The 21,312-nt window shown below is 48.0% G+C and overlaps 1 protein-coding gene across 1 annotated transcript in view; it reads right to left on the reverse strand.

Moving 5' to 3' along the window:
* LOC141256027 (immunoglobulin superfamily member 1-like) overlaps positions 1-21,312 on the reverse strand; it is a 100,024-nt gene that overhangs the window by 48,490 nt on the left and 30,222 nt on the right. Inside the window, exons 3-6 of the mRNA XM_073671141.1 lie at positions 20,483-20,767; positions 18,538-18,825; positions 18,157-18,447; positions 16,298-16,585 (exon numbers count right to left, since the gene is read on the reverse strand). Coding sequence (XP_073527242.1) covers positions 16,298-16,585; positions 18,157-18,447; positions 18,538-18,825; positions 20,483-20,767 — 1,152 coding nt within the window. The remainder of the gene's footprint in view (positions 1-16,297; positions 16,586-18,156; positions 18,448-18,537; positions 18,826-20,482; positions 20,768-21,312) is intronic.

Genomic DNA, 21,312 nt, shown 5'->3' on the forward strand with positions numbered 1-21,312 from the left:
GGATTCCCGGTAAATCCACCAAGGACTCCTAAAAATAACTAGAAACACATAATTATTTACAAGCAACAAGAAAAACAGGTAACCACAAATAAAACAATTTATACATTTCAAATCCTCCAACGTGCGGGTAACTGGCCTCTAGTGGCCCTAGTGGACCTACGGAGCTGACTGTCTAGTCCTGAACTACAGGGTGTAGGAGCTGTCAAGGGTAAACTGGGCAGCTGTCTACCGGCTCTTTGGCTCACTAGGGGTACGGCAGGCTCACTATAAGCAGAGGGTTGATCCTCCTGTTCTGCTTGTGTGGAGTCTTCTGCCTCCTGGACCGGCTGTTCTTCCAGCTCTACCTGTTGCTCCGTAGGTGCTTGGGATGCTGGTTGGAGGAAGGTGAGTACGGGTACCACAACTGCGCCATTGACTTGAGTCCAAGACCGAGGGAAGTCTCCGAGCACAGTACTAACCATGTCTTCCCTTTCCTCTACGGGTCGAGGGTCTTCTTGTTCCTCTTCAGGGTTCCGTAGCTGTTCGGGACACTTCTTCAGGTGATCCCGGGATACAATGGTTGTGGTTTCCCCTCCGTCTTTACTGATGGTACAGACCTTTGGGTTGTCGTGGCTTGAGGGTAGTACGATGTACGGGTCCTTCTCCCACTGGTCGTCCAACTTGTGGAGCCGCCTTTTCCTCTTCAAGACCTGCTCTCCGGGTACCAGGGGAACAGCGGGAGCATACTGGTTTTAAGTTTTCTCTTGTCTTTCCCTAGCTTGACAGAGACTTCGCTCCACGCTCTCCTGTACTTTCCGGTACTGCTGCTGCCTCTCTGTGTCCCAGTCTGCTTCTGGTGAAGTGTCCTCGGGTGTCAGGACTCCCATCTCCAGGTCAACAGGTAGCTTACCAGGCCTTGCCCTCATCAGGTAAGCCGGGGTACAGTTGGTGGAACCTACCGGGATGTGGTTGTATAGGTCCACCAGATCGGGCAGCTTCTCAGGCCACAGACTGCGTTCTTCCAGGGGGAACGTTTTCAGAAGATCCATTACCACCTGGTTCATTTTCTCACAAAGTCCATTAGTTTGCGGATGATAGGGTGTCGTCCTTATCTTCCGGCAGCCATACAGATTGCAGAATTCCTGGAAGACCTCCGCTTCAAAGGCAGGTCCCTGGTCCATCAGCACTTGGTCCGGGTACCCGTGTGGACGGCAGAAGTGCTGCTGGAAGGCTCTAGCTGCTGTTCGAGCTGTTAAGTCCTTGACGGGGACGACAACCAAGAACCGGGAGTAGTGATCCACGATGGTTAGTGCGTAAACGTAGCCACTTCTGCTTGGGGTCAGTTTTACATGATCCAAGGCTACCAGTTCCAACGGCTGCCGGGTGACGATGGACTGCAGGGGAGTCTTCTGGCTGGCACGGTCCTTCCTTCTTAGGTTGCACGGGCCACAGTCTCTGCACCACCTCTCGATGGTTCCCCTCATGCCTACCCAGTGGAACCGCCCGCGCAGCAGGAACTCCAGCTTCTTCCATCCGAAGTGTCCAGCCCCGTCGTGGTATGCCTCCATCACCATGGCTGCGTCTCTCCGTGGCACCACTACTTGCCAGATTAGTTCATGCGTCCGGGAGTTAACCATTCTGCGGCACAACTTCCCCTTGTAAAGGAACAGTCGACTCTTCTCAGCCCACAGTTGCTTGGCTTCCTCCGGAGCGTCTGGGTCAAGGCGAGCCTCTGGCCGAGTCAGCATCTCCTTCACCAGTCGGACGGCAGGGTCACTGTCTTGCGTTTCCTCCCAGTTGTAGTGAGGCAAGGGGTTAAACGTAGCGGCTTGCTTACTCCTTACCCGATGGGAATAATGGATAGTCCCATGACGGTGGAACGCGGGGAGTTCAACTTCTTCCAGTCCCTCTGGATCTTCTCCTACGTCCGGTAGGTTTGGCATCCTGGACAGGGCGTCCGCGTTGGTATTGGAGCGTCCTGCCCGGTATTTGATTGTGAACTCGTAGTTGGACAGACGGGCCATCCATCTCTGCTCTAGGGCACCGAGTCTTGCCGTGTCCAGGTGTGTCAACGGGTTGTTATCCGTGTACACGGTGAACCGGGAAGAAGCGAGGTAGTGCTTAAAGCGTTCGGTGACTGCCCACACCACTGCCAGGAACTCTAGCTTAAATGAGCTGTAATTCTCAGGGTTTCTCTCGGTGGGTCGCAGTTTTCGGCTGGCGTAAGCGATTACTGGTTCTTTCCCCTGCTGGATCTGGGACAGCACGGCTCCTAGCCCGATGTTACTTGCGTCGGTGTAGAGGATAAAGGGCTGGCTGTAATCAGGGTACGCCAGGATTTCATCCCCCGTGAGGGCCATCTTCAGCTGGCGGAAGGACTCTTCTTCTAACTTCTCCCATCTGAAGGGTGGCTTCTGGTTCTTGGCCTTCCGGGACTGGCCTATCAGGAGGTCCTGCATAGGAGCTGCCTTTTTGGTGAAACCGGGGATGAATCTGCGGTAATAGCCTACCAACCCGAGGAACTGCCGCACTTCCTTTACACTGGAGGGACTTGGCCATTCCTTAATTGCGGTAATCTTATCAGGGTCGGGAGCCACTCCATCAGCGCTCACCACGTGTCCCAGGTACTGCACCTTTGGTTTCAGGAGGTGACACTTGGAGGGTTTCACCTTTAGGCTGTAGCTTGCCAGAGCTTCGAACACTTCCGCCAGGTGTTTCAGGTGGTCCTCATACGTCTTGGAATATACGATGACATCGTCCAGGTACAACAAGACCATCTCGAAGTTTCTGTGGCCCAGACAGCACTCCATTAATCGTTGGAAGGTTCACGGTGCGTTGCAGAGTCAGAACGGCATGCAGGTAAACTCGCTAAGTCCCATCGGGGTGGTGAAGGCGGTCTTCTCCCGGTCCGCCTCTGCTACAGGAACCTGCCAGTACCCACTAGTGAGATCCAAGGTAGAGAAGAAGTTAGCAGATCTTAAAGCAGCCAAAGACTCCTCTATCCTTGGTAAGGGGTACGCATCCTTGTGTGTGATACGGTTGATTTTCCGGTAATCTACACACATCCTCATGGTGTTGTCTTTCTTTTTGACTAAGACTAGTGGAGCTGCCCAGGGGCTACAGCTATCCCTGATCACCCCAGCCTCCTTCATGTCTCTAAGCATCCCCTTGGCGTGTTGGTAGTGTGCAGGGGGTACGGGTCGATACCTCTCTTTTATGGGAGGATGGTCTCCCGTGGGGATGTGGTGTTCTACCCCCTTGACTCGCCCGAAGTCTAACGGGTGTTTACTAAACACTCTCTCGTACTCTTGAACCACCCGATAGACTCCCTGTTTCTGGTGTGAGGGAGTGGAGTCAGTACCCAAATGTAGTTGCTGACACCAGTCCTCCATTGTTTTCTTAGAGCCGTTACCTTCCTCCGGGGAAGATGGAGACAAGGGTTCTACGGACTGTATGGAATCTTGATTGATGGTATACAATTTGGCTAGCGTGGCATACCGGGGCAGGTACACTTCCCTCTTCCCGATATTTATTATGCGAATGGGCACCCTCCCATGGCGTACATTGACCACCCCCCGTGCTGTCAAAATGGTGGGCCTACTGTCTGAGTAAACTGGTTCTACCATTGCCTGGTAATCTCTACCTCTCAGACCAATAGCTGCCTGGCACCAAATCATCATTTCACTTTTCGGGGGCATGGCAATAGGGAAAGGGTCACACATTCGCACGCTACCAATCTCACCACCGGAGAGTTCTAGCTGTTGCCGTCGCATCAGTGCCCGGATCTCTTTCTGGAGCACTCGCTGCTGGCCGGAGCTGGCGTTCTTGGCAACCTGCTGTAAAAGGAAAATCACCTCTGCAAGACAATTTTCAATTACATTAGTTCCTAGAGTTATCTTTGGGTGACTCTCGTGTTTGTCAATGTCTACAATGATCAGTCCCTGTGCTGCCAATTCGACTCTACCGATTTTAATGGTCACCTCTTTAAATCCAATCTGTGGCACGGGCTGACCATTGCTGGCGATGATACTCAAGTCGTCGTCAGGGTAGCGGGTGATATCCGAGTCATTCCAGTACTGCTTGAAGAGCACGTACGGGATGGTGGTGACCTGTGACCCGGTGTCCAGTAGGGCACTCATAGGAATGCCATCCAGTACCACGGGTAAGACTGGACGTCCTCCCACATATTTGTCGCGCCAGTTCGATGGGCCTGGTGATCTTTTTCCTGGGGGTTGGCCCTCTACCCCAGGTTGTGCCAGTTTAAAGGACAGTACCTTGCCATATGTCCGGGTTGATTGCAGCGGCGGCAGATGGGTCGTCCGTCCTCGTTGTATCGGTCGCTGGGTCTTCCTCTGGCCGGTGGGGTCCTCCTTGGTCGACGCCACGGGATGTCCTCCGGTCCGGATGCCAGCTGGATCTTCCCTGGAGTGGAAACCTGTAAAGACTGCACAGTTCGGGTTAGCGCAGCAACGCTTTTAGCTAGCTCTTGGACCTGATGGTGCAGGTCTGGAGCCGGGTCATTGTTCAAAGCCTGCGCATCAGCTCCCACAGGCCCTGCCGACAAGGGCGCCGCCTCCTGGTGGTAAGTGGTAGTGGGGCGTCTGTGGGTCACAACGCCACCTGGTGCCGGTTCTCGAAGCACCCGGATGGCTCTGTCCTTGAACTGTGCAAATCCCAGATGAGGGTCCTGTAAGGCCATTGCCCGCAACTGGGTTCGGTGGGCATTGCAATATAAACCCTCTATAAATTGTTCAGTCAACAGCCTGTCCTCGTCTCCCACGCCGTCAGGGTCGGTCTGCTTAATGGCTCTCAGGGCCTCTTGTAGGTTCAGGGCATAGTCCCTTATACTCTCATGTGCCCGCTGTTTGCACCCGTAGAATCTAAGCTTGATCTCGGCTGAGGTGCGGGTATCAAAGGTGTCCCTCAGCCGGGTTAGTATCCCTGCGACAGTCCTCCCCCCAGGTGGCCAGGACTTTACCTCCCTTTGGGCTGCCCCGGTTAATTGGGTCACCAGGATGCTCACTTTTTGCTCCTCTGTGAGGGGGTACACCTGGAAGAGGCTATCCAGCTTTTCTCTAAAGTCATGCAGGGTATGTGACTCCCCTGAGTACTGGGGTAGCCAGGCTGCCCCCGGGATATAGGGCATGGTGAAAGGCATGACCGCAACAGCGGTGGCGCTGGCGGGGGTTGAAGCGGTGAAGCTCTCCTCCGTATCCGACATCCTTCTCCCCCCTAGTGGACCGTGGCCTACCTTGCGATGATCCTCTTCCGTAGGCCGCGGCTCCGCAGTGGATCGTCAGGGTTGAGGACCTTCCGTCGCGCTCCTGTGACGTCGGCGTCTGCTGGGCTCCTTCCAGGACCTTACGCAACGTCCGGACGTGAGGCGGGGCTTCAGTTCTCGCGCGCTTTCGGAGTCCACACCCCTCTTCTTCCCGCGCGGCGTCCTCAAGATGGCGTCCAATGGCGGGAAAACTCCACGTGTGGCGGGAAGAAGGCTGAAGATGGCGCCGGATGGCGGGAAAACTCCACCGATGGCGGGAAGGAAGCGGAAGATGGCGCCGGATGGCGGGAATCTTCACCACAGGTAAGTTTGAACAGTCTTTTTCAGGCACACAGTACCCGGTGGTTGCGGGCACGAGATCCTGCCGACTACGCCAAAAGTTGACGCGCCCCTGGGCCTGTGTCGCGCAGCGTTGCTCACGCGGGAGCTTACCCGGAGCCGGATTTGTTGAGGGTGGTAGTCTCGTGGCGGTGATCCGGTCCGTGCCCAGGGAGTCAGACTAAGTGGCGCTGTATCAGCGGTAGATGTTGGACGACTACGCCACCCGTTGAGTACAGCTAAGGAGCTGCTGCTGCAGGGCAGACCGCTGAGGCCGGTGGTAGGATTGTGCAGCGTGATAGTATAACCCCCAACGGGAGGGGTATGGCCTCAGGGCAGCCGACGTGGATGATGGGGGTAGCAGGAACCACTCGGAGACGGTACGGTGTAGTTCAGGGTCTTTACTGGTGATAAAGATAGACCCTCCCGGAGTACTGGCTAGCGATTGGGGCCTGGTCAGTCCTTGAGCAGATGGGATCTCCCCTGGCCAGGCGGAGTTGTAGGCCTCCCAAACTAACGATACTCTTCTGGCTACCTTGCTAGAGGCGGGTATAAGTAGCCCACGTCCCTGAGTGTACCGTGTGGTGCTCACCCGTATGGCCGGTGACTCGGGGCCTTCTAGTAGCTTTCGCTCCACGACGGCGGTGCTGGTCCCACGCGTGTGACCGTGCCTTCGGGTTTCTGGGCCAGAGGACCTGCAATCCCCTGCCGGTCGGTTTCTGCTGCTGGATAGGAGTTAGTCCCCACAGCCTCGGACTCCGGGTCCGGTGATAACTTCTCAGTCAGGGCGAGCTCTGCAGCTGCCAGCCCCTGACTCCTTGTAGCACTGCTCCCACAGAGCTCCTGTTGTTTCTTCCTATGCTGCTTCTCTTCTCTACTTCTTCTCTACTCACTAACCCTGCCTCAGCCCTAGGTTTATATAGGGGAAGTTCTTCCCCTCCCAGGACTGGGCAGGAGGTGTGGCATGCATAGGATCCCTGACCAAGAGACCTCCCACCTGCTCTCAGACATAATATCTCTATCACTGTGGCAACCAGACCCCTGGGGTGTCACATATATACCCCACATCCAGCCCTTCTTATGTCCCCCACAGCCAACCCTTCTTATATCCCCCACAACCAGCCACTCTTATGTCCCCTATAGCCAGCCTCTCTTATGTCCCCCCATAGTCAGCCCCTCATGTCCCCCACATCCGGCCCCTTTTATGTTTCCCACAACCAGCCCTTCTTATGTCCCCCATAGCCAGCCCCTCTTATGTCCCCCACAGCCAGCCCTTCTTACATCCCCCATAGCCAGCCTCTCTTATGTCCCCCATTCATTTTCAAAATATAAAAAAGGCTTATACTCACCTAATCCTGGCTCCCTGTACAACGCTGCCGCCATCTCCTCTTGCTTCCTGTACAGCAGTGGACTCTGGATGGTGTGATGACGTTATCGTATCACGCCATTTGACATGTGCCGTCTCCAACAGGGTGCGAGCTTTAACTGGCCTGTGTTCTGCTGGCATTCGCATCAGGGAGCTAATTACAGCTCCTCTGTTCATGTCCCAGGTGGCATGGCTCTGACATCAATTGTATTTGCGTCTGATAGGGAGGGGTGCATGGAGGGAGAGGTGGCAGGGGTGCAGACATATAGAGGGTTGAGCTGTGTCAGTGACTGACGCTGCTCCCCTGTGTGCCCGTGCCCCGGCCATCACTGTGCTAAATGTGTGTGACTGGAGGAAGATGCTGGGCGGCCGCAAGCATTCAGCCATGGCACTTTTCTTTTTCTCCCCAAAGTGCGCCCCCTTTTGGAGAGGCAGAAGGCAGCGCCCTATGTGGGTGCCTACCCTGCCTATCCAGTCCTGAGGCAGATTAAATCTGATCATGTACTTGAGGAGATTTACTTAAAGGGATGTCAGCAGGGTCAACCCTCCTAAGCACGCAGGTCACAGAAAGTTAAATAAAATCATACCTTGATATCTGCAATCACATGTCTTATTCCAGAGAAATCCATGATTTTTCTTATATGTAAATGAGCTGTTAAGATATAGGGGCTGGACACAGAACTCCCTGAGAATCTGCCTCTAGTGCTTTTTTCAAATGAAAGAGGGTGTTACATTTTAAAATAAGCTCTGGAGGAGGATTCTCAGAGAGATCTATGTCTGACCCATTGATCTTAACAGCTCATTTACATATTAAGAAAAACATAGATTTCTAAGACAGCTTAGGATGGTTGATTCTAGTGAAAGTCACAGGGAGTCTGTCTCCACAGAATGACTGTTCAAACCAATTACAGATGCTCAGTGCACCCTTGGGATGGCCAAACATTTAAGTGCATCTTCCCACCTACTTGTTTTCTTTCTATCTCCACATTCTTTGACTGACAGCTCTAGCTTTCCTCAGCCAGAGAAGGGTGGGGAAGGATATGGAAAACAAGTAGGTGGGAAGGTGCACTGAACTGTTTGGCCACGTCATGATGCACCCAGAGCCTCTATCTGGTTTCAACAGTCATTCTGTGCTGACAGAGTTCCTTTCAATTTTTTTAGCGCATCAACATGTTATTTTTTTTTTAGGGCCAGCGATTTGAAGTGTATTCTCCTAAACACTTCAACGTCACTTGTAGTACTATGGAATGTTTATCATGTCACTTGTAGTATGATTACATTTTTTTTTATGTCTTATAAAGTAATACTGAATGTCAGGGAGATATTAAAATATTAATTTCTCCCAAGCCCCTCTTCACCCCTCCCTTATCCACCATTTGTCACCAGAGAAGAGCTGATAATCTAAAGAGAAATCTCTCTGCAAATCATCATCTACAGCAGAAGTAACTTGTAAACAAATGCTGGCACAGAAGGTGAAACCAACCCACTTAAAATGCAAGTGTATTTCCCCCTGGCAGAGGCAGGGGATAAATAGACACAGGCTTGCGACAAATTACATGTAGCTGAGAAAGTTCTATTCCCAGGATGTCAAAGGGAATTTAACAGAGGTCTTTGACTTTTGGGCACCGATACGAAATATTGAATATTGTAAGTTCCATAATTCCGATAATAACGGGACCTATATTTTTAGTGACATGGTCAGCTAGGAAACAATATGGATATTTTCCCTTTGCTGTAAGCCCCTTGGGGGGCTTTGGCACAAAAGTACCAGAATAACGGATCGCAACTACACCATGTGTAGTCTCTAAAGAAAGGTAAAATCATAACGGAAAATATAGTATCACTTTCGGGCCTCTATTATCAACCAACGATAACTTATCACAAAAAACAGATATCTAAATAAAATATGAAGGCTGGAGACCAGCCCACGTGATGTCATTCCAGGGGAGTGTAGGCAGGTCTCCCCTTAGGCATAAAAGAATCTTCTGAGGTTGGAGTAGCATTCTTTGCCGGGAGTATATATATATATATATATATATATATATATATATATATATATATATATATATATATATATATATATATATATATATATATATACAGTACAGACCAAAAGTTTGGACACACCTTCTCATTTAAAGATTTTTCTAAATTTTACATTCACACTGAAGGCATCAAAACTATGAATTAACACATGTGGAATTATATACTTAACAAAAAAGAGTGAAACAACTGAAAATATGTCTTATATTCTAGGTTCTTCAAAGTAGCCAACTTTTGCTTTGATGACTGCTTTGCACACTCTTGGCATTCTCTTGATGAGCTTCAAGAGGTAGTCACCGGAAATGGTCTTTCAACAATCTTGAAGGAGTTCCCAGAGATGCTTAGCACTTGTTGGCCCTTTTGCCTTCACTCTGCGGTCCAGCTTACCCCAAACCATCTCGATTGGGTTCAGGTCTGGTGACTGTGGAGGCCAGGTCATCTGGCGTAGCACCCCATCACTCTCCTCCTTGGTCAAATAGCCCTTACACAGCCTGGAGGTGTGTTTGGGGTCATTGTCCTGTTGAAAAATAAATGATGGTCCAACTAAACGCAAACTGGATATAGCATGCCACTGCAAGATGCTGTGGTAGCCATGCTGGTTCAATATGCCTTCAATTTTGAATAAATCCCCAACAGTGTCATCAGCAAAGCACCCCCACACCATCACACCTCCTCCTCTATGCTTCACGGTGGGAACCAGGCATGTAGAGTCCATCCGTTCACCTTTTCTGTGTCGCACAAAGACACGGTGGTTGGAACCAAAGATCTCAAATTTGGACTCATCAGACAAAAGCACAGATTTCCACTGGTCTAATGTCCATTCCTTGTGTTCTTTAGCCCAAACAAGTCTCTTCTGCTTGTTGCCTGTCCTTAGCAGTGGTTTCCTAGCAGCTATTTTACCATGAAGGCCATCTGCACAAAGTCTCCTCTTAACAGTTGTTGAAGAGATGTGTCTGCTGCTAGAACTCTGTGTGGCATTGACCTGGTCTCTAATCTGAGCTGCTGTTAACCTGCGATTTCTGAGGCTGGTGACTCGGATAAACTTATCCTCAGAAGCAGAAATGACTCTTGATCTTCCTTTACTGGGGCGGTCCTCATGTGAGCCAGTTTCTTTGTAGCGGTTGATGGTTTTTGCAACTGCACTTGGGGACACTTTCAAAGTTTTCCCAAATTTCGGACTGACTGAACTTCATTTCTTAAAGTAATGATGGCCACTTGTTTTTCTTTACTTAGAATTTGTATTATGGCATGAAAAAAGCAGCTAACAGTCTATTCAATAGGATTATCAGCTGTGTATCCACCTGACTTCTGCACAACACAACTGATGGTCCCAACCCCATTTATAAGGCAAGAAATCCCACTTATTAAACCTGACAGTGCACACCTGTGAAGTGAAAACCATTTCCGGTGACTACTTCTTGAAGCTCATTGTAACATCCCTGGCGGCATGCTTGCATAGTGCACCACCTCCCACTATGCAAGACCGCAATCTTACCTGTCAGTCCAGCCTACAAACCTTGCTCCAGTTCATGCTGTGTGCATGTCCCTTGACTGACTGCTTATGGCGGCGGCCTGGTTACTTCCTGATTCTTATAGCTGCTGTGGGCGCACCCCTAATGTGTCTCCAGCCTATTGCTGTGAGTCACTGGATATTTAAACCCCCTCCACCCAGTAGGATGTGGCCTGAGCAACACTAACATTCAGTGTGCTCCGCTCTGCTTTGCCTTGTTCAGCGCACCTGCGGTTTCGCTCCGCTCTGTCTTGCCCACCGCTCCAGCGGTTTCTCTCTGCTCTGATTTACCCACCGCTCCGGCGGATTCTCTCTGCTCTGCCTAGTCCACCGCTCTGGCGGTTACGCTCTGCTCTGCCTTGCCCACCGCACCTGCGGTTTTCGCTCCGCTCTGCTTGCTCACTGTACCAGCAGTTCCTCTCTGCTCTGCCTTGTCCGGCGGTTTCGTTTTACTCTGCTTGTCTACCGCATCTGCGGCTCTGTACCTGTCTCCCAGTCTGTACTGGACGCTATCCAGCCTGCGCTCCAACCTGCCAGAATCTCCCTCTCTGCACTCCAGCCGTGCTTGCCAGTATCTCCCTGTCAGCACTCCAGCCGTGCTTGCCAGTGCCCACCTGTCTGCATACCAGCCGTGCTTGCCAGTGCCCACCTGTTTGCATACCAGCCGTGCTTGCCAGTGCCCACCTGTCTGTATACCAGCTGTACTTGCCAGTACCCACCTGTCTGCATACCAGCCGTACTTGCCAATACCCACCTGCCTGTATGCCAGTCTAACCTGCCTGTTCCTGCATTCCCCGGTGTGGGTCAACAATTGTGACCGGGGTCTGACCTGGAGTCGCACCTGGTCCCTCTGCTCGGTTCCTCCTTGGTCCACGGAGTCGACTAAGCTGCCGTGCGACCTTGGTCGGATCGGGTTGATACTTAGTTACGCCCCTCCAGGCACTCCTTGGTTCATGGTACAGTGGGATCACTAATCACGCTCACGCCAGTCAGTCCGGGCGCGAGCATAACAGTTTGCTCAGGCCATGGTTCCCGTTGAGCCCCACGGCCTTTCGCTCTCAGAGACATTTTGAATCCTTGTCTGGCGAATACGTGCACCAAGAAAATTTTTCTTCTCAAGCTATGGCCCAAGCGATTTATGCACCAGCCCAAATGGATCTATCAGCACTCGTTCCTGCGGATCCACCACGGTACTATGGGGATCCAAAACGAAGCCGTGCATTTGTGGAGCAATGCATGTTGCATTTCAAGTTCTATGCTGACTATTTTTCTACTGATCGGGCTAAAGTAGCATTCATGATGTCCTACCTAGCGGGTGATGCCTTGAAATGGATCACCCCCCTATGGGAAACATGGGATCCTATCATCTTTGATCTGCAGGCCTTCCTGGTGGCCTTTCTAATGGTCTTCGATGACCCTAATCCTGAAGCCTCTGCTAAAGCTTCCCTTCCCAATATCCGGGAGCAGCCCCGATGGGTAATGTGTGTAGGTAGCCTACCAGTCCTCCAGCCCGAAGAGACTGCTGCCCACCCAGAATCCACACATGATGACTATGCTCAACAGAATACTTCTCTTCCCAACCTCAAGAGGCAGTCCAGACGTGCTAGGCATAGAGGTAAACCGTCACGCCAGGTTCTGTCCTCCCAAAGACCTCCTGTTTCCCAGCCTGTAGAGGCAGCTTTCCGCACAGAATCCATGAAGGATGACTATGTTCGTCAGGCAAAGCAGAAGCCAGAACTCAGTCACAAAATCGGATTGCGGTCCCGCTGCGGTGGTTTGGGACCCCCTGACGGTCTTTGTCCAGCGAAGGTTGGAGAATCCCAAGACATTAGGCCTGTAGGAGAGGCTGCCCTTGGCGTTAGTGTTTCCTCTTCACAGATGACCATGACTGTCTCTGTGGCAAGTGAAGGCCTCGGATTAACCGGAAGTTTCGGGCTTAAAGCCTTGAAGAGTCGGTGTCTGATTCCCGTCCGACAACTCCAGAAGCCGGTTTGGGCATTGTCAGCAGAAGGACGAGCCCTACTCAGAAACAGTCAAAATATGTCTGTTCAAATTAAGCTCCAGATTGGAGCATTACATATGAAGAAGTTCACATTCCTGGTGCTGACTGGCTTACCCACAGGTCGTCCAGAGCTGAGAGATCTAGTGCCCGCTCAGGTCTGGAGATCCTGCAAGGTGTATCCTGGGGGACTGCTAAGGTACAAGGGGTGTCCAGTCCCCACATCTTCAGGACAGTCAGCAGTTTCTTCTTCACCAGATCTGCTAGTCGCTGACTCGCTGTGCGCTGAAGTCTCCGAAGGAAGAGAAGCGGAGGCGTTGTCCCCACACAAGAAGATGGTCCTAAAGCAAGGACCCTTCGTCTCTAATAAATCTGGTCCTACGTCCATCAAGGCGGTGTTTACCCCCGAGCCTCTGCACCCCTCCAACCAGGCAGAGGACCTCCAGTTGTCTCCTGAATCCTCCGGGGTGCTACCTGATAACAAAGGGAGAGAGACTTTCCTACACCCTTTACCTGGTACTTCGCCCACTTCATCCAGTAAGCTTGGCAAAGTGTACATCGAAGCAGTGATTACCCCTGAGTCTCTGCACCCCTCCAACCAGGCGGAGGACCTCCAGTTGTCTCCTGAATTCCCCGGGGTGCTACCTGTTAAACGGAGAGAGACTTTCATACACCCGCTACCTGGTACACTGCCCACTTCATCCAGTAAGCTTGGCAAAATGTACTTCGAAGCAGTGATTACCCCCGAATCTCTGCACCCCTCCAAACAGGCGGAGGACCTCCAGTTGTCTCCTGAATCCACCAGGGTGCTACCTGATAACAAACGGAGAGAGACTTTTCTGTGTGCTGTTCCTGGTACTTCACCCACTTCATCTGTTGCTGAGGATGGCTTGATAGGAGGAAGCATCCTAGTCACCAAGATGATGAGACCAGTTTCGTTTCCTGTAATGGACAGAAGAGGTAATCCTCTTGAAGAGAAGGATTGGCCTCCAAATTCTCTACAGATGACCCTTGCAGGCTTGAAGAAGAGGGGGCGTAAAGGGGGAGGGTACTGTAACATCCCTGGCGGCGTGCTTGCATAGTGCACCACCTCCCACTATGCAAGACCGCAATCTTACCTGTCAGTCCAGCCTACAAACCTTGCTCCAGTTCATGCTGTGTGCATGTCCCTTGACTGGCTGCTTAGGGCGGCGGCCTGGTTACTTCCTGATTCTTATAGCTACTGTGGGCGCACCCCTAATGCGTCTCCAGCCTATTGCTGTGAGTCACTGGATATTTAAACCCCCTCCACCCAGTAGGAGGTGGCCTGAGCAACACTAACATTCAGTGTGCTCCTTGACTCTGAAGTTGCCAGGTCCAGTTCTGCTTCTTGTCTGTTTCCGCCATCTCTGGGGGCTGCATACCCTGACCTGTTATCTGTGACTTCTTGTCCGTTTCCGCTATCTCTGGGGGCTGTATACCCAGTCCTGTTATCTCTTACTTCTAGTCTGTTCCGCCTCTGTGGGGGCTGTATACCCAGGCTCGTTCTTGTATCTCATTGCAGTAGCAGTTCCTGTCTGAACTGTATCCTAGCCTGTTACCTGTTTCTCTCTATGTCCGTACCTTCCCTTTTCCTGCAGTATCTGAACCTGCACCTAACTCCAACTCGTTGTCTCTGTACTTCTGTTTGTGAGTTTTGTGTCCACTCGCTACTTCATAGTAAGTACCTTGTGTGTATCTGGTTCTGCTTGTCCCTTTTCCCTTCCTCCTTATCCACCTCCTGTGTTCTAGCTATCTTCCTGCATTTTCCAGTCTGTTCCTTGTGAACATACCCCTGTCCTCTCTGCCTGCACCTTCAGCCCTGTTCTGCTCTGCCTTGTCCACTGCACCTGCGGTTTCGCTCCGGCGATTTCTCTCTGCTCTGACTTACCCACCGCTCCGGCGGTTTCTCTCTGCTCTGCCTAGTCCACCGCTCCGGCGGTTACGCTCTGCTCTGCCTTGCCCACCGCACCTGCGGTTTTCGCTCCGCTCTGCTTGCTCACCGTACCAGCAGTTCCTCTCTGCTCTGCTTTGTCCTCCGCTCCGGCGGTTTCATTTTACTCTGCTTGTCTACCGCAACTGCGGCTCTGTACCTGTCTCCCAGTCTGTACTGGACCCTATCCAGCCTGCGCTCCAACCTGCCAGAATCTTCCTCTCTGCACTCCAGTCGTGCTTGCCAGTATCTCCCTGTCTGCACTCCAGCCGTGCTTGCCAGTGCCCACCTGTCTGCATACCAGCCGTGCTTGCCAGTGCCCACCTGTCTGCATACCAGCCGTAGTTGCCAGTACCCACCAGTCTGCATACCAGCCGTACTTGCCAATACCCACTTGCCTGTATGCCAGTCTAACCTGCCTGTTCCTGCATTCCCCGGTGTGGGTCAACAACTGTGACCGGGGTCTGACCTGGAGTCGCACCTGGTCCCTCTGCTCGGTTCCTCTTTGGTCCACGGAGTCGACTACGCCGCTGTGCGACCTTGGTCGGATCGGGTTGATACTTAGTTACGCCCCTCCAGGCACTCCTCGGTTCATGGTACAGTGGGATCACTAATCACACTCACGCCAGTCAGTCTGGGCGCGAGCATAACACTCATCAAGAGAATGCCAAGAGTGTGCAAAGCAGTCATCAAAGCAAAAGGTGGCTACTTTGAAGAACCTAGAATATAAGACATATTTTCAGTTGTTTCACACTTTTTTGTTAAGTATATAATTCCACATGTGTTAATTCATAGTTTCGATGCCTTCCGTGTGAATGTACAATTTTCATATTCATGAAAATACAGAACAATCTTTAAATGAGGTGTGTCCAAACTTTTGGTTTGTACCGTGTGTGTGTGTATATATATATATATATATATATATATATATATATATATATATATATATATAGCAACAGATCCTGTTCGACAACGTTCAAATCTGGAGTGTCTCCCCTCCACCTATACTGAGTTGTCCCTGCGAACTGTATAGCGTAAGTTTCTTCTTTAATCCTGTTTATTTTGTGTAGCTGTATATTCTGTACTGAATTGTCCCCTTTTGTAAAACTTGTATATTTTTCATAACACTGCCTCCCTTTTGGATTACATATAAAATTTAATAGCCTTGTTTCTTTTGCTCTGTAATCATTCCCTCCCCCGAAGCCATATGCTACCAGAACGCAGGCGTCCGGCCAGGTCTGTATTATATTTCAAACTCGGCCAGTGGTGTCAGCGAATAGTAATAATTGGGCTTTCGTGAAGCCGGCAGTAACCGTATGAGGCGTGTACACATATTCCATGCGTTGGAATCTGGAGGTGTGACACCATACACTTTCTGCTCACTTGCCGATAGCTGCGCAGTGAGTAGTCGAGATCGCGTTCTCGCGAATCCCTGACGAAATCCTGACAGAGTGACGGTAGCGGTGAAATATTGTGTGATCTCTCCGGTGTCGTCTCTGTGAAACCCTGACACTGAATGTTTATTATTTAATTTGTAGTACTATTGAATGTTTCTTTCATGTCACCTATAGTACACACATGCTTAGGTCCGAATGGTCCAATGTGAATAGCATCCAATTAGATCAGTGATATTTCTTAGGTGTACATAATATTTGCAATTGTCCCTGAACCGAGAAGAGAATGCATGAATGTAGTGTTTGCTCTGTGCCCTTGTTACCTTGTGCTAAAACCACCATTCAGCAATACTGTACATTGCATTGCCTACCACTTGGTCTGGTTTTAAAGAAATTAAAATGATCTACTAGTTAGTGCTCAAGTGAGTGTTTTTTCATTACTTACCCAAGACTTACCTATAAAAGTTACTTGAACACTCTGTGAATAGGCTGATAGTTCTCTTCCATGTTTTAAAATCGAATATCCACAAGAATAATCTCCACTAAGCTGTGTATTAGAGTTAGTCACTGTATATTTACATTTCCTTTCACATGTGTGAATATTTAGTCCAGATCTATAAAACTTGATTAATTTCAGATTGCCTTCAAGATGATGAGGAACAGAACATATGATTGAGAGCTCTTCTCCTGTGATATACACCGGTTGTGAGGGATCTAGTGTGATGGATGGAACTGGAGGTGGTTCTGTTAGATACATGATAGGAATGAGCAAACGAGGGTTACTATATAAATAATGCGCTTGGTCATTTTACAGTAAGAGCAGGTAGTAACGTCTGGATCTAAACAACCTAAATAACATATAACCACTGTATAGATATAAATTTGTTATTTTATTGAATGAACATATACTGTAGATATCAAATAAAAAATACATAAAATCATTAGGGGCTCCACACCGTATAAAAATAACATCAGATATGAGGCCAGTAAATGATAGAAAATCACTATCATTGGGAGAAGGGTATGGCCAGGATGTATATATAGTGTACATTATACGGTATATGATGAAGAAACTACAGTAAATTAATAATATAAGACCAATATATGCAAAATGAAAAGTAAGTATAACATAAGAATAGCTGCACCGACCAAAAAGAGGAGCCCCCTCTGTTAAAAGTGCGAATAGGCAGAGATCTGTCAATGTAGAGCAGCGGACGGGGAGAAGCTTTTTAAGTAGCTTTTTCTCTGAAATGGCGCGTTTCAGAGTCAAATATACCTGGCTGAAATCATACAGCCAGTGTCTGATCCTCAGGTAGCAGGTATCAGCTGTCAGATTCATTTTAAAGGACCACTCCAGTGAAATGTTTTATTCCTCCCTTCAGTAATAATAAAGTGTGTAATAAGTGCAGGAAAAATATGTTTGTACCGTGTTAGCCAGTAGATAGAAAAATATTTAAATTTGGGAATCCTCAGTGGTTGATACCTTTTAATGGCTAACTGAAAAGATGGCAACAAATTGCAAGCTTTTGATACTACTCAGGTCTCTTCATCAGGCATAGTATAACATGAAATCATGAGTGCAGTAACTCATCGGTTGCCGTCTTCTGCTATTTTCATTTGTCTCTGGTCCGCTCCGGTGTGACATGGCTGCATTTGTGAGCTGCTGAACCATACAGTGTCTTGTGTGGCGCAGCGGTCACGTCTTACATTTTCTCAATGGAAGTTTATGAGACCCAAAAGGAGGCTACACGGTTCTAAATCTCATAAACTTGTGTTGAGAAAGTAACCACTGCTCCACAAAGCAGACACTCTGTGATCAGGCAAGTTATAAATGTGGTTCCTAGGGATGAACGGAAATTCGGATTCGGGTACCCGACCCAAACTTTTTTTTCCAAAGTTCGGTTTGGATACCAGAACTGTACCCAAACTTGAACCAGAATCCAAACCCCATTGAAAACAATGGGGACCTGAACTTTTGATCTGGAAAATTCTTTCTTTTCTCTCTCTCCTCCTGGACTTCCCCCGAAACTCAGAACATTGCAACAAACTTCCGGGAGAAGTCCATGTTCAGTGATTAGCACCGGACACTACCTGTCTGATAAGAACCCCGAACTTTTAAGTTCGGGTTCGCTTATCTCTATCGGTTATGTGATGCCAAAACGGACAAGAGCTTTGTTGAAAATGTCAGAAGACCGCGACCGGCAAGTATATCACTGTACTCATTATAGATGCAAACATCACATCAATGCTGCCGAAGGGAAGAATAAAAGATTTCACTCTGGTGATTATTGTATGTATTATATATTGTGAAATACCTGTTGTGATGATTGTGACTTCATTGCTGCACTCGGACGCCATGGTTCTGTCACTCATTTCCGCAAAGTATTTGCAGGTGAAATTAACAGTAGTTATAGTGTCCAAGGAAACTGTAGCAAATATGCTTCTCTTTTGGTTATTAGTCACAGGAAACATCTCTCCATTTCTGTAAAACTGAACCTTTGTTACTCTGAAACCCGTAGGCGAGGAGCATGTTAGGTTGACAAGCTCTTCCTTGATGTATACTGAATATTCTGAGCTCAGAGACAGGGAAGGAGCCGGCGGTACATCTGGAATGACATTTTTTGTTACAAATAATATTTTATTTAAAACTATTACATTGTACATAAAGTGGAAAGTTTTAGAAGAAAAAAGCATACTTGCTATATTGACTGTTACACGCTCGCTTGGTGATGAGCTGAGGCTCCGTCCATTCATTTCTACCCGATACGTACAATAATATTTGCCTGGAGCATCTTTGGCTGATGCAGAAATCACATATTCAGTTTTCGGTGCCATTCCTTCATGAATCTTCTTTTCTTCTCTGTAAATCTGGATTACTTTTGCTGCTGCACCATCGGGAGGTTCACATACTAAATGTATTGATTCCTTAGTAGTGTATACAGGGAATGAAGGTTGCAGCATAATGGCGGGGGGAAGCGGTATGTCTGGAGCAGATACATGGGATACAAGGTACATGTTTAGATTGTCTCGCCTTTCTGAATTCTAACTTTTCCATATGAAATCAACTGATAGATCCTACCTATATTCTCGGCCCCATTCTCCCTGTTCTCATGTTGACTACCTTCATTAGAATGTATGTGTATGTTCTTTCTTATCTGTTTTTGCAGACATGAAGAGTTGTGCCCTTCTTTCTACAGACCAGTTAGAAATTGTATTCTAGATTTTTTATAACTTTAAATATTTTATCCTCATTAGTTATTAAGGGGTTAACCATGGCTAAAAACCCTGTACATCATCTGTCTATGTGGGGAGTTTAGTATATCAGTTTAGATCCATTCCCAGCCGCTACTGCCCTAATAATATCACCCTACATATAATGCTCCAATATAATGCTTACAGCTGAGGAAGGTGTACTTACTTTTAAAATATTTATGAAAATGGCTGTATAATTCTCATTATAAATTAATGGCTCATAAGTCCAAGTGTATTCCATCTGTGTCCGCCCACCAAGGCTCACAGACAGCTGCAGATTGTACTGAGCAGTGCGAGATTTTAAGCAGCAGCAGGGAAGAGGGACACTGCAGAACTGTCAAGCAGACTATGTAGTTGGGGACTAAGTTTGATCTTTCTATATGGATTATACAGGCATTTTTACATTGCTTTCCAAAGTAAGTACAGCAGCCTCTTCAGGTCTAAAAAATCAACTGTATTTAATAAGGTATGCAGTTTGTATTGTAAAAATTCAATGATAGATCCACTGTAAATAAAATAAATGTGTAAAGAGTTACAGCTTACAAGTAATGGCACTATACTGTGAACACCACCATATACAGTAGTATCCATACAATACTGCCATATTATTGCTCAAACTGTACTGCAATATCACACCTAAAATAGTATCAAACAGTGCACAAAAATGTCACCATCCAGTCATTCTCTGATTGCTGACATGAATAGGTCTCCCTGGATGGCCACCTTCTGATTTACGCTAAGGCCGCATGGTGGCTCAGTGGTTAGCACTGCAGCCTTGCAGCGCTAGGGTCTTGTGTTCAAATCCCACCAAGGAGAACATCTGCCATTAGTTTGTATGTTCTACCTGTGTTTGTGTGGGTTTCCTCCGGGTTCTCTGGTTTCCTCCCACACTCCAAAGACAAACTGATAGGGAATTTAGATTGTGAGCCCCAATGGGGACAGCAATGATAATGTATGTAAAGCACTGCAGAATATGTTGGCGCTATATAAAAATAAAGATTATTATTATAAGGCCACAGCCCCACTATCAGTATTTGGTCAGTTTTTTTTCTCAGGAGTGGGAGCCAAAACCAGGAGTGGGTGATAAATGCAGAATTGGTGACTTGTTTCTATTATACCTTTTCTCTGATTGTTCCTCACCTTGTTTTGGCTCCCACTCCCGAGAAAAAATACTAACCGAATACTGACCAAATACTGATAGTGGGACAGTATCTTAAATCTGCTTTCAAGAATTTCTTCTACAAAACAGATATGTACATAATAATCCCAGATATCTGTTCTCGACCTTTCACATCTTATGTACTAGGAAAAACCTATAGTATAAAACTTCCACACTGGCTAAAGATTGATTAATTACATCTAGAAATATAACCTATTGTACTGATTCACCTGCAAATTGGAAAATGATTGGCTCACTCTTATTGGATTGCACATAAGTTCCATTGTCTAGAGCTTTGCATACACAGTAGTATGGGCCAACATCTTGCTGTGTTCTTATATTAAGCATATAGCTAGTGCATCTTCTGTCTTGCTCTGTGGAATAAATCATTGAATCTTCCTTATAAAACTCAAAGATTTGGTGGCTCCGCTGATACTGGGAGCAGCACACAAGGGTGATATCATCACTTGGCACATAAATTGACAGGTTTGGGAATGCTTGAAGATCAGGAACACCTATAAAAACAAATATATATTATTAGATGCTAAAATGATGTATCTGCAGGTATTGAATCTAAAAGCATACGTATAAATCAGCAAATATGGAGGGAATTTTTGTTTTATTTAAACAAGAAAAAAACATTGGGGTCATGAAATTTTTCCAATTTTCTAATTAACTTTGTTAATAATTGTCTCACTATTTTTCAGTTCTCTGTTTGCTGTCAGTGAACACAAATATCAAAATTTACACCCAGACCATGTGTCCTAACACTTATCAGAGGTGAGTTTGCTACAGTTGTATCACATATATCACAGTGTATAATATCTTCTGTGACAAAATAATTCTTTGCTTTAGTCTGTGTTACACGCACGCTGCTAGGTTCAGATAGGGCGAGACGTGTTTCATGAATTCTTTGGAATCCTGGGGGAACCGTTACTCAGGGCGACCATAGGCTGCAGCTTCTCTCAGGAACACGATATATTCAATTGCTCACCAGACACATCTGACAAGAGTCTTTTTCAACAGTTTAACAGTGGAATTTAATCTGAAGCACGGCCAG

The sequence above is a fragment of the Phyllobates terribilis genome, unplaced genomic scaffold, assembly GCF_046119375.1.
Source record: "Phyllobates terribilis strain yellow unplaced genomic scaffold, ASM4611937v1 Scaffold_1__5_contigs__length_1240528914, whole genome shotgun sequence".
In the NCBI taxonomy this organism is placed as follows: Eukaryota; Metazoa; Chordata; class Amphibia; order Anura; family Dendrobatidae; genus Phyllobates; species Phyllobates terribilis.